General features: G+C 44.3%; 1 protein-coding gene across 1 annotated transcript; it reads right to left on the bottom strand.

Moving 5' to 3' along the window:
• On the bottom strand, window positions 1-12627 carry nfx1 (nuclear transcription factor, X-box binding 1). The gene is made up of 23 exons (XM_080489176.1): window positions 12254-12627; window positions 10162-11100; window positions 8895-9056; window positions 8559-8636; window positions 8320-8425; window positions 7687-7758; window positions 7451-7590; window positions 7277-7376; window positions 6972-7189; window positions 6774-6871; window positions 6661-6691; window positions 6489-6571; window positions 5779-5887; window positions 5482-5601; window positions 5320-5399; window positions 5003-5233; window positions 4491-4564; window positions 4312-4413; window positions 3948-4085; window positions 3795-3861; window positions 690-838; window positions 502-606; window positions 1-226 (listed from the first exon to the last, which is right to left on the bottom strand). The coding sequence occupies exons 1-23, from the start codon at window positions 12270-12272 to the stop codon at window positions 151-153; spliced, it is 3297 nt and encodes a 1098-aa protein (XP_080345302.1). The 5' UTR covers window positions 12273-12627; the 3' UTR covers window positions 1-150.
• Between the last annotated feature and the right edge of the window lie 725 nt (window positions 12628-13352).

Raw genomic sequence — 13352 nt, 5'->3', positions numbered from 1 at the left:
GAAATACCTGCAAATGCGTCTTTATTTGATTGTGAAGCCAGAGGAAATATTGATTGATATTGGATTAATACAAATGAGACTTTCTGGATATGGTAGATTTAATGTTTCAAGTAGAACCTGAGGATTTTCTTCTTGTTTGTTGGCTCCATGTTAGTCCTGGACGTCAAAATAATCGATAACAGGCTCTTCCTTCACTGCCTTCGACCAGGAACTCCCACCAGCAGCTCTGCAATGAGGATAATACAGCTTGATTCACACCAACATACGTCTGTTGAAATATATGGCTGTTGGAGGCCTTAAAATTGATTATATATCAGACGTGGGCAAATAACCAGTTCTGTAAACTGTACTGGTTTCACAGGTGATCCTAAAAGTCGTTTGAACCTTTTGAGGAAAGAATATTTCAATCCATTTTGGAATAAGAGCGTAAACATAAAATGTTACAGATTCGCTGTTATAGATTTACAAAACATCCTCTTTTGAGCAAAAACAAAGGCCTACTTGCTGCTGTGCTGTTTGATATGAGCGATGGGTGGAGGGGCCCTCGCCACCGTCTCTCGCTCTATCAGGGACGTCAGCGTGGCGTTTGGGCAGGCCGACTTCCCCCTGGGAACAAAACAAAGATATACAGGCACATCCTCAAGAGCCACAGTCGGCGGCTGCACTCGGGTGTCTGCGACTGGCCGTACTTGTTGGCCGTGATGACCACGTTTCGCTTGGGCTCGCTGTCGTAGCTCACGCTCTCCACGCCGTAGACCTCGGCCAGCTCGTGGATGATCTTCCGATGTTCTCGGTTCATGGGCGGGAAACAGTGGCTCCTCTTCAGCTGTTTCTTTCCCTGCAAGACGTCAGAAACAGACCTCCATTAGCAGGTTCTCACTCGGCAGCAAAGCAACACGGGCCAGTCTTCTCTCCCCATAAATGAGGATTTACTGTTTTAGCCTTCTTGCGCTCACTTTTGATAGATTCCTTGTTTGACCCCGCCCTAACCCAGAGAAATCAGCAGCCGTCCTGAATCGGACACAGTAGTATAACGTGGCCTCGATTCTGGCTTCAGAACAAATCAGAGGTCTGCAGCCACACACAGGAAGAGGGTCGATTCACCGTTGGCAGGTTTTATTCGTATGTTACTGCATCGGCATTTTGGTTCAAGCATTAAAACGTCGCCATCTGTATGTAACACTGCTGCGAGCCACATTAGTGGAGCTGGAGAAGGTTTCCTCGCTGTACTCTGTTGGAGGGGACGACTCAAACTAAAGACATCGGAAAGGACCAGACAAGGATGTGACCGAATAAGAAGCACCGTCTCCCGTCAGCATCTTTTTGGGGAAGCAACATTCATCACTACACACGAGAAAGGCCCATAAGAATTCCTCCACCTGACGGGGAATTGTAGCTGCAGTTGCATGGACCAAAAGTCAACCTACTAAAATGTCATCATGTAAACATCTAATCAGTTTGACCCGAGCCACTTCAAATTACAATGGAAGAGCGGAGGAGATGTAACCTGGTTTACGAGTCGATCTGAGTTCATGTAAACTGAGTCAGATCGTTCCCACTGATGGAGGATTGTCCACATGTGATGCTTCAGTGTTTTCATGGAGGAAACGACACGTAAAAAACCGCTCTGACCAGACTCTGAGTGAGGAGGATGTTTCTGTGGTGGTGCAGATTCAAGGAAAAAGAAGCGTATCCAGTTGAGCGAACAAAGCGATCGTCAGTACTAGTGGGCTTCTGAGTGAAGTGGGATCATGTGTGTATTTGAGAAACAGCCAACATTACAGTGTGAAGCAATGTGGGATTGACGAGGATCAGATTTTATAGTCCACATCAATCCGATCATGTTATTCAGTGTTTATTTAAATGGAACAATCTGATCTCTCAACTGGAAAAATGATGTAATCAGACTGAGGAAACGGGCCGTTTCATACAATCGTGTCCTACAGCAGCAGGCTGGTGTGTGTGTGTGTGTGTGTGTGTGTGTGTGTGTGTGTGTGTGTGTGTGTGTGTGTGTGTGTGTGTGTGTGTGTGTGTGTGTGTGTGTGTGTGTGTGTGTGTGTGTGTGTGTGTGTGTGTGGCGTTTGGCCTACGCTAAAAGAAAAGTGCTAACTTCACAATTTGTTAACATAAAAAAAGAGATTGGCACCCAAAACTCTCTTTGTGGCTGCTCTGTGTGAGGCCCACTACTTTATTCAGGAAAAAGAGCAATGAGAGACGCTTCTTTATCCTTCTGACATTTTTAATATCTACAGGTTTGTCTTCATTGAAGGTCTGATGGAGGATTAATTAACCAAGCTCAAAAAATTACAGAACAACCAACTAGATTAGAAAATAAAAGATGATGCAAGCTGTGGGTGTAGTAGTGAAAGTTGATGTCAAGGCTAAACATGGAGAATTAATGAGGCAGGAGGTTTTTTTTTAATGCTCCTCAAATTGACGCTAATTTTAATGAGCCTGTGTGAAGAGCTTCATGTGGGAGTAAACAGTGAGATTATATATAACAGGGGCATTTCTTAACTTAGGTCCACATATAGAAGTTGTAATAATATTTCATAACGATCCAAAGGGAATTTAGTTAAGTCACGAGTCCTGAGTAATCCTGACTCGGAGTACTAAAATAAAAATGTGAAAACTTGAATATGACTGGGTGACTTATGGAGTATTGATCAGAAAATGAGACTTTGCTTTGGAAATAGATCAGAGAAAGTCTAATATTTGGGTTTGGAATAACACCAGTGTGAAGACCAAAGAAACAAGAGGCGAGTGCTTCAGAACAATGACTGAGCCAGTCAAACGAACGGTGATCCCACCGGGGTGATGAGAAGCCTGCTACACCAGCAGGACGGTGTTAACAAGACGCTCGGGGGGGTTCAGATGCTTTGGACGGCAGCGAGGACGACATGCTGACTGGAGCATGAGAGCAGCAACAGAGTGAAACTATTAAGTGCGTGTGCGCCCTCCTTACCTGCATCTGAAACATTTTAACAACAGCTGCTTCTTTCACACTATTTTCTAATCTTTTTATTAGACAATAAAACGAATGCCTTCATAAAAACTAGATTAGGGTCACGAAACAGTTTACTGGATATGAGGCTGGTGAAATAGGATGTTGTCTTGTATTTGGATTCCTATAATATAAATGATCTAACACATAATGCATCAACCTCGTTCACATGAATATTGTTTTTCCAGAAATCTCATCTTTTATTCAGCTTATTTGCATTTCATCAAGTGTTTTTCTGTATCTCATTCTGTTTTTTTATGAGGTGACAAACTTGTTGCTTTCACCAAACATGCGGCTGCGTTGAAAACGCGTGTAAAATTAAGTGTGCAGAAGCAGAGATGCCTCGTAGAAATACTGAATCTAAACTGCCTGTATACAATTCAAAAGCAGCTCTTTCAAGGTCGAAACTAAATCCATGAAATAAAGAGTACGAATGGAGACTGCTGCTGTAAATCTGCAACACGCTGCCATTAAATCTTTATGTCACAGATGTCACATCCACCCATTTATCTGAACTCACTCTTGGTCTTGTGAAGGCACACAGTAAATCCCATCTCTTATTTAAATCAATAATTTCTTTAGAGAACTAAATTTCAATTAACCTGTTTTGTAAAAAGTATACATAGCCTTTTGAGGCCAAACATTTTCCAAAGCCACCACCAGGGGGCGCCTCAAATTCAAACAAAAAAACCACTCAATTTAAGTTTATCTTGGACCTATATATATATATATATATATATATATATTGATATATATACATTTTTTTTTAAAGACAAAGTGATTGCCATACCTTATTTGCAAGTTCTACAAGATTTTTTATCTCTTCTTCCACTTCAGTTACAAACTTGAGGTCTTTTCTAGAAGAAAAAACAAAAAGTTGCATGAATAAAAAACAATTCCTTTCATTGTGCGATCGGCAGTGAGAGCGGCGTGTCGCTCAGACCTGGCGTCGTCTTTCAGGCTGTCGCTGTACACGGAGGTAGAGCGGATATTGAAGGGGTCAGATGACGGGTCGATCTGCAACGCCTCAGCTAAACGTCTGTTTCGCTCCAACGTGGCGCACTCCTGATCACATTCCAGCCTGGGGAATCATTTTCACATTTTATGGAAGAAGAACGTTGATACTGAACAGAAAATCTAGAACTCCGCAGAACTGTTAGATATATACTCTTAGAGATGAAGGCTGCACATGTTCTTATTTTCCAAATCATTTGGAAGTAATTAAGTTATTCTCAGCAAACACTTCATGTCCCAATTTTGACGGTTTAGACCAAACTCCTGATGGGTCACTTCCTGCACGATTCTACCTCGTCTGTTTCAGCTCCTTCTTCGTGAGAAGCGGTCCGATGTCCATGGAGTCCCCGAGCTGCATGTCGGAGAGTTTACTGGCCATAGCGATGGCTGCATACCTGCAGCATAAAAAGAGCAGCAGGTCAAAAAAAAAGTTTTCAAACTAAATAGCGGAACTAATGAAACAGAGACTGACTTCTGGTAGGAACTGGTTGCTTCAGTGCAAACCACAGTGTCCTTCCTCCGACCACAGCCACAATGGAGTGAAACCTGTGAATAAAACCCATTATTAGATTCAAACTTTTCAGTTTCAAAGGTTAATTATACACATGTGAGAAATTCTGCCAGTGCGAAGTGTCTCACTGCGTGTTAAATTCTTTTTTCTGGACATTCACCATTGATATGTAATTATTTCTTCTCTGGTAACTGCTTTTTAAAGCTACACAGTATTAGAGCAGATGTCAGATGCCTGAAGGAGGAGAGAGATCACACAGCTGGCCTGCAGAGCGACTGGAGGCGAATTCATTCACTAAAATTAATGTTCATCAGGAAAATGCGTCATTACAGAGTGGGAGGAGGAACTTTTGATGTGCTTCTTCGGCCCCATGTGAATTCAATCCTTGCTGCAACAAAGACCATCCGCATGAACCTTGTTACCTGTATTGGAGCTGTGGAGTCCAGCCGTTCTCAGCCGGGGCCGTGACGTACCTTTGCTGTGCAGGTGGTGCGTGGGCAGCTGCTGCCCTGATGACAGGGAGCGGAGCACGGGTGGCTGCAGTCTGGACGGGGGAGCGTGCAGGGCTGCTGGCAGCTGCCGTCTGGCAGGCACTCTCCCCGGTGGCAGATGCGTTTGCACCGGTGCATGTCGCAGGGCAGCGTTTTGTTACACGTCAGACCGCAGGAGATGTCTTGCAGGTGACAGGGGATGTTGCTGCGTTGCTGTGAGTCAAAGAAAAGAGCCTCACTGCATTTGCGGGGAATAGAAATGAGAAACTGTGGACATTTGCTAAGCACAGGGCTGTTACCTCGTGCTTTCCCATGCACCATTTCTGAGTGAGGTATGTGCAGGGTGGACATTTCTCCTCACTGTGGCAGTTGTGAAACACTAAGGGAGAAGCAGACTTTAGGAGTACGTTCACAGTCAGTCAACATCTAGATCAGCTGAGGGAGCAGGACTTTATTCTCACCTGGATGCTCACACTCGTGCCTTTTCGTACAGAGGCTTTTGCACTCTGGAGGCTTGGTACCACAGGGGATGGGTGGGTACAGCACGGTGAGTCCACAGTGACACGCCAGCTCATCAAAACCTGCATACCGACCGAATAATGACACGTCATCAATGTCAAACGACACACCGCAACTCAAGAGAACGCTGGAACCAAAAATCTGTTGTTTTGTTGTTTTCATGGAAAGAGTCACTACGTGTCGTTACATCTAAGACTTGGCTCATGACGACCACGGGAGAAAATGACTGCGGGACTCACTGGATTGCCAACAGGGTTCACAGTTTCCACGGTGACAAGGCTCCTGGCAGCGATGGAGGCCACAGTTAAGTTTGTAGCTGCAGATTAGGGGGCACTTGTGCTCCACACTCTGAACAGACCCAGACAAGGAAATGGTGAGTTCACCTCATACCATCCGGCATTTCCGAACACATCAATTACTTTCTGCACTTTTATTCAGAAAAGAGTCATCTTATATTCAGGTTTACTATTGAGCTCCTGGGGTTATGCCACGTTCTGTATAAGAAGAAACAAGAAACCATGCTGGATGTTGTTGTTGTTGGCTGCGTGAAGCGTGAGAACGATAGCAGGAGAGCAACCAGCGAGGCAGGAGATTTGTGTAAAGAATAGATCGAGGACACTAGAACTGCATTCAAAACTGCAAAACACCTAGTAAGTCATGATGCACGTTTGCATGTCTGAGTTAGTTAAAAAGTCAAGAACCCAGTGTACTATGACGTGTTTGGTTTGTATTGATAACTGCAGAAAAATCAAATATACAAATTATGCTTCAAACTTCTCTGTGCTTGAAGGTTTTTTTTTTTTTTTTTTTAACTGATGGAAAAATGGCACTTTTAAAAAACTGGACCATCTACTGTAACTTTTGTTTCCATGCAGATGCAGCATAACTGAGCTTGATAGATTTTTATTCCAGAATTAATTTTGTAAGACAACACTGACAGAATACTCACCACACAACAAAGCTCGCCACACTTGTGTCGACCGCAGGAGCGTTTCTTGTTGCAGCGTTTCTCACAAGTGAAAATAAGTTCATCTGGAACAAAACGAAAAGAGCCAGAGGTGAAACTTAATACGGCAGATCTGATGTTTGACTCGCTTCCCTTTATTGTGTTAAAATCTCACCTTCTTTTTGGATTTTTTCACACGGGACCTCCTGGGGGAAAAAAAGAAATAAAAAAGGGTAAAAGTTGCAGCAGTGATGCAACAAAACGTTCTGCAGGTATTTTTCAGCGCACCTTCATCTTGGAGCCACATCGGCACCTGACAGTCGAGGTCAGGGAACAGGGCCCGCAGTCGCCCTCGTGGCACAGCTTCTCACATAGATGGATGGTGTCTGACATAGCAGAGGGTCATTATTACTTCTCATAATCCAATGAGAACATTGACCACAGCCTTGCACACATTATGACGTAAGCGTCTAGGCATCTCCTCACCACTGGAGCCACAGGGCAGGGGTTTGTTGCAGGTCTTCCCACAGGAGGGGATGGGGTCGGAGCAGCTTCGTCGTTCGGAGTAGCCCAGCTCCAGCAGTTTGGCCAGCGGCGTCTGGCTGCAGGGGCACGTCTTCACCAGGGTCGGGGAGCGCGGGCACGCCTGGCACGGCCCGCGGTGACACACCTGCTCGCAACTGTGAGCTCCACAATTCAACATCCTGAAGAAAAAAATAAATAAAAACTGAGTAGGGTGATGGAAAGAATTGTTTTAAAGGACATCATGACTGCTGCAGAGTCAGACTTACTTTCCGCATAATTTCTGACAGGAGAAATGTCCTGAACCATCAAATCCCTCTTGGTCTGTACCACACAGGACATCTCGAGTGGAAACGCCACAGTAGCAAACTACACAAAAATTGATTACAACTTGCTTAGACTGCGATGATTTTAAACTGCAACTCTGCCAAAAGAAGACTCACCCTGCTGAACGTGCAGCTGGCAGGGCTGACACGACCCGCTGTGGCACACCTGCACGCAGGTATGTTTAACACAGTTGAGTGCGGCGCCGCACACGGTGTCACACTGCAGCACGGCAGCCTGGCCGCATCGCATCGGCTGACTAAAAGGAGACGATTTGTTCAAACTCGAGGAGTCAAATCAGCAGGGGAAGGTTGGGCTCAAATTTAAAAGCAGCGTATCATCAAAGATTGGGTACCTTGTTTTGCCACAGACGCAGGATTTTGTTGCAAAGGCGGGACACTGAGGACAAGGCCCAGGGTGACATAAGCTGAAGGAAAAACATAGAAGGTATTTTTATGAACAAGCTTTAGCCTAAATAGGAAATGACTACAAGCTTTTACAAGCAAAGTCATTCAGAAACGACTTCATACTGACACAAGGTGAGGGTGAAATGGGTGATTCAGCCACGAAACGTGTGATTGGATGACGATCGTCTCCAGCAACTGAACCACAGTTAATGCAGCTAGAATATTCTGAAGACGAGTGACACAATCTGAAAGAGTCTCCTGAGGAGACAAGTCGGATGCTTCTGAGTGAACTATTGATGAGATGAATATCTGATGGGATACTTGATCATGCCCTGGATCTTTTTAGTATTAAAACATGTTTTCTGTCATGACTTCTAAACTGTACCAACACTACACGGCTCCAGCATTTGGTGTCCAACCTAACATAGCATAATAATCTAAAATCAGGTCAATATCTGATTAGCAACATTCTGCTAACTCATGTATAATCTATTGATAAGTGTCAGAACTGCTCATGTAAAACAGTTTAAGAATTATGATTCCAAATGAGAAGTACTTTTGTTTCCATTTTAAAGGCTCACATGTTACAGGGATGGTGGCAGTCCGCTCCACTCCTCTTTTTGCCACACAAGTCACCACAGCTATGGGGGATCTCACTTCGCTGCCACTCCGGATTTGTCACTTTACCTGCCAATCAAATACAGAACAAATAGTGATCATGTGTTTTCTATCTGCTCTCCCAAGCATCAGAATGTCTTTATGTTGCTGTAGAAGAGAAAAACAACAGGACTGGTGGTGCATGTGTGAAACAGATACACACCACAGAAGCAGGAGTAGGAGGACGGTTGCTTTGTTGTAACATTCTGGCAGGCTGGACAGCGCCACCCTTCAGCTGAATCTGCAAAACAACAAAATTTTTTAATATAAGAGGTCCATAGCTTTTTTGTTTTTTTTTAAATAAACTGAAAGCTTTGCAGAATGCGATGACAATGCAAAAATTCCACCTGGCCTCAGTGTTTCCAAACAGCACTAGAAAACAATGCTCTGTTACAGTTCACTGCATGAGGCTCAGTACTCTGTGCCGGACATTGTGCAGAGGCAACATTGCTGTGAGGACTCATTGTCTTGTCGCCCCACAGACAGTAATGGGCCGTACCGTCCGCCTGTGAGGCCGGGGATCGAGCCCATTTCTTGATGCAGTTCAGGTGGAAGACGTGGTAGCAGCTCTGGCAGCTCCACACCGGGGCCATGACCCGGATGATATCACAACACACCATGCACTCGTACTTCTCCTCAGACAGCTGTTCGATCAGGCAACCTGTGGAGAGAAGAGGTCTGAGGTTTAGGAGGCGGCAGGGATCCAGACGACATGTCAACACAAGTTAAACCAAAAGTTCCGAGAAGATTTTCCCTGTTCACACCAACAAGGTTTCTAAGCATACCATACATGCAACGTGTGGATTTTTCATTTAGATCAGGAGTGTCAAACTCATCTTAGTTGAGGGGGAAACATTCAGCCCAGTCTGATCTTAACAGAACCGGAGGAGTGAACGTAATCTAATTAAAAAGATGTGAAAATTCTAAGAGACTTTGTGATCTTTAAAATCTTCTCCATCAGTGTTTCTCACCACACTAATTTTGACTAAAGCCTGTCGTTTTCTCGGCCGCACGACGTCTGCAGCCTTCAGCATCTTACACTCATAGCACGACTTCTATGCTAATTTGAGGTCGCCACCAATAAGGTAGCAAGTTTTCACTGATTCATAACAACAGGCATTTCTACCATCTGCTGTGGAGTTTGGGCTTTCGGTTGTTGCGTTATGTCCACTATGATCACTCGAGCAGTCTTCTTCAGGAGGTCGTCTCCCGGGCCAGACTCGACACCTGGCAGGCCCGAGGATGACACTTCTGATTTAAGTCAAAGAAATAATCTCTAGTTGTGGAATCAAGCCACAGATAAACAAGCTCAAAATACCTCGTCTGGAAAAAGCCTTGAACTAATCATCATTGCATGTCAGGAGATGCACTTTCATCCAGCTCTGCCCTTCACATGGTGTTTAAAAAATGTCATGTCATCAAACTGGACTCTTTTATCCATTTACCTTGATGAAGGCTGATCAGTTGTTACAACAATAAGGACAGAATACGAGTATGTAGTGATGAGTACCATCTTCTACACTGTGAGTCACACCAATAGACTCTTTTTCTGAGAAATTAAGGGTGACATGAGTTTCATTGACACATTTGAACAAATCTCATTTTAGATTAAAAGGGATTATTTATTTATTTTTAGCTAGGACTTTGTCTATGAAAGGCTTATGATATCCTTTAGTGTCTTGTAAAGGTGAACTAATATCACAAAGCAGCCGGTGACTTATTATGTCTTTGTCCTTTAGATACATTTTGCGACATTTAGGACGAACCTGTTTGTGTCTCTTTGCTCTTGGGCATCTTGTCCCAGCTCCTCTGGTTGTCTTTGTGGTAGTTCTGATGGTTTGGTCTTCTGCCTCCTCTGGGCTGAGCAGCGGTGTGTCGTCCTGACGCTCTTCCTGCTTTACCAGTTGAATTGTGAGATGATCTGCCACAGTCAGAGTCGTCCTGGCCGCTCGCGCCCCTTTCTGAGTCTGCCTCCTCCTGGGCTGGTGGTTTAGGAGGTTTGATTGGCCCCTGGCGTCTTTTGACATCATTAGGTCTCTTCTGATGAATGTTGTGTTGATACTCTGAACCTGTAGCGTTTGGCTGATCTCTTCCCTTGTTCTCAGAGAAAGAACTTTCTAATTTAGGAGTGTATGAGCTCGGATTCGCAACTGCCATGTTGCCTTCCTTTAAATTAACTCTTTTCTGGTGCTGCTCTTCTCTCCTCTGTTCATGGCCAAACTTCCGGGGTCTCTGAAGTCGGGCATCTTGAGGTTCATTTGTTTGTTCCAAATTCCTGTTCATATATCCACTCCGCCAGCTGGGTCCATCAGGTCCATCCATGGGACGAGCACCTGAGTGGTAATCACCTTTATATCTGTTACTGTCACTGTACGGGACAAAGTCACTTCCTTCTTGCCAAGACGGCCCTGTACTACTGAAGCTCCCATTGAATCCTCGATTACCTTCTCTTCTCCCTCTTCCTCTGCCTCGTCTTCTGGCGGCATCCTCTCCGGGGTAGGGAGGACGGTAATACTCTGCAGAATTGGAAGCGTTAGGAGGGAAAAAGGGGTTATAGCCCTGATGAAAGTGTCCTGAATGTTGGGGTAAATCATGGCCATCATCGCTCAGGTTTCTGTCAATGTTGTTTCTGGGACGACCTCGTCTAGATTTGGACTGGCGTGGCTTCTGATGTGATGATCCATCTAGATTGAGGTTAGATGGGTCTGCAAATAAATACAATTTAAAAAAAAAGGCACTGTTAGAAGTCTGGCAATGTGTGTACACTATAAACAAACAATGAATGCAGTCAGAACACTGGAGTGATTAGTAAACGATTATTTGAGGAGATGGCTTTGGAATTTGTGAGATTTGGGCCCTCACCGTAATGAGAATCAACTTTAGGGCTACACGGTGATGTAGTGGTTGGCATTCTATCCTCATAGCAATAACATTCCCGTTATTAGTGCGGCTCGCACACACAGCAAAAGCTGAGCCATGATAAATATAACATTTTAGTTGTAGTGGTTGGAGACGATTTGGATCTGTTCAAAGGTCAGTGATATTAAATTTAATACAACTGTCACTAGTATAACTTTTATTAAAACATAACAATGTTTATTTCATCAAGACCATAAAGGTCTAAAGGATTATTATGGAAGTATCACAAGTTAGTCAAAAATGATGCAAACGTGACAAACCGATGAAACACGACCACAATAACAAAGCCAATGTTAAAATAAACACACTTAACTAACAAGGGTCACAAAACAACTGAATTAGGAATGAAATAAACAACCACTAAGAGTGATTTAACACCGTCAAGCTGATACAAAAAGAAAGCCTGTGCAAAATTAATGCAAAACGTTCATTAAGAGAGACAGATCCACAAAAAAGGGTATTTAGAACACCCTCAAAGAGACGATGTTTGCCACGGAGGACAAAATCCACACAGGTAATACAGATGCGGTGTGTTTCATGAGGGTGTGGGGAGGCTAGCGCACGTCAGAGATCTGAGTCCCATCGCTTCTCAATGAGTCATCAATAAACTAAAGTTAAAACAAAAACCACTGCGTAACCCCTCCCTGTAGAGCTACGCAGTTACATATTAATCAAGAAAAATTACAGCGCGTGCGATCTCAAAGGTCACTGACGTACCGTCGCTTCAGCCAACAAGCACGTTCAGATGCTAAGCTACATTAGCATCACACGACGCTAACGCGTTAGCTCAAAGTTTGAGTTCGCCGACGTGAGCTGGGTGACATTAACCACCTTTACTGCGTTTGACCAAGCAGCGGAAACTGCTCGCAGTTACTTTCATACGATACGTATGACTGTCCATTTCACTACATATAGTTGAAGAGGAATGCGATGAGGTACCTGAGGAGCTCTCAGCCATTCAGTTTGAACTTCTCCTTTCTGCCACAAGTATGACAACAGGCTGCTTTTAAAACGATGTCAAGCGGCTCCACACACGAAGCGACAAAATACAGTTTCCCTGCTTGTATTCAGGTTCTTGAAAGTGTTGAAAACCCCCTCTGATGCGGCGTTTTAATGGCCCAGCCAGCAAGCAGGATCCAGAGAGTGGCGAGCTAACAGCAAGAGATGCCAGTGGGGAAAACCAAGATGGCGGTGTTGTGTGCGCCGCCATATTTTTTTCTTGGTCGCCGCCATCTTGAAATGGTGGTATGCGGAAGCATGGACGGAAATTACGCAAAATGACGCGCCGGAAGTGACGTAGTAGAAGCCGACCCACAGGATGTGACGAAATGGACTGAACGTGAAGGAAGATACGTACATGAAAGCCGACCCACAGGAACATAGACATATACACTAGACGCCGCACCGCCTGGCAGGAGCATACGTCAGTGTGGCCGCCATCTTGTGAGTGTCATTTGTCAGGACGTCAGCAACGATGCGATCATAAGGAAGCAGCCATATTGTCGGCCATTTTGGATTCCCCACTGGCAGCCTCTCGCTCTGACAGCACGAGCACGGCACACCGCGTGCGCGCGGAAATCCAGGCGTACATGTTTTATAATAGCAGTCATCTATTGCCATTATGATACCTGTAAGCACAGTTCGCCTGAAACATGGCTGTCAAACTCATTTTCGTTCGGGCTCCACAAAAAATCCAGTTTAACTTTAATTTAACGAATACCAAGATTATTTTTAATAAAGCATGAGAAGATTATCAAAACCTAGTTATTTATTGTTCTTATTGGCTAAAGCCTGTTGCTTTGCTGCAAAATCCCTCCAGCCTTCATTTTTATCAACCAAACTGCCTAGTATGACTTCAATGACAAATAATTTCCACAAGTCAGTCTTCTGTTTAGTTTTGAGTTTTAAATGCCCAAAATTGGGCCACATAGTATCTCTACCTTCAGATAAGAGAGTAAGTTCAAATGTGTCGTTTTCTATGAGTGATTCGATCTCTTCCTTCATAGCTTGCTACAATCTGGGCGCCTTGGGTGACATC

This window comes from Lipophrys pholis (assembly GCF_963383615.2).
Source record: "Lipophrys pholis genome assembly, chromosome: 20".
Taxonomy (NCBI): domain Eukaryota; kingdom Metazoa; phylum Chordata; class Actinopteri; order Blenniiformes; family Blenniidae; genus Lipophrys; species Lipophrys pholis.
This window is presented reverse-complemented; position numbering and strand designations above follow the sequence as displayed.

Coding starts and splice junctions, on each gene's coding strand:
- nfx1 (XM_080489176.1), bottom strand. Junction 9,057..10,161: donor GAGCAAAGAGACACAAACAG/GTTCGTCCTAAA, acceptor TTCTCTCCACAG/GTTGCCTGATCGAACAGCTG. Junction 6,872..6,971: donor CCTGCCCTGTGGCTCCAGTG/GTGAGGAGATGC, acceptor CTGCTATGTCAG/ACACCATCCATCTATGTGAG.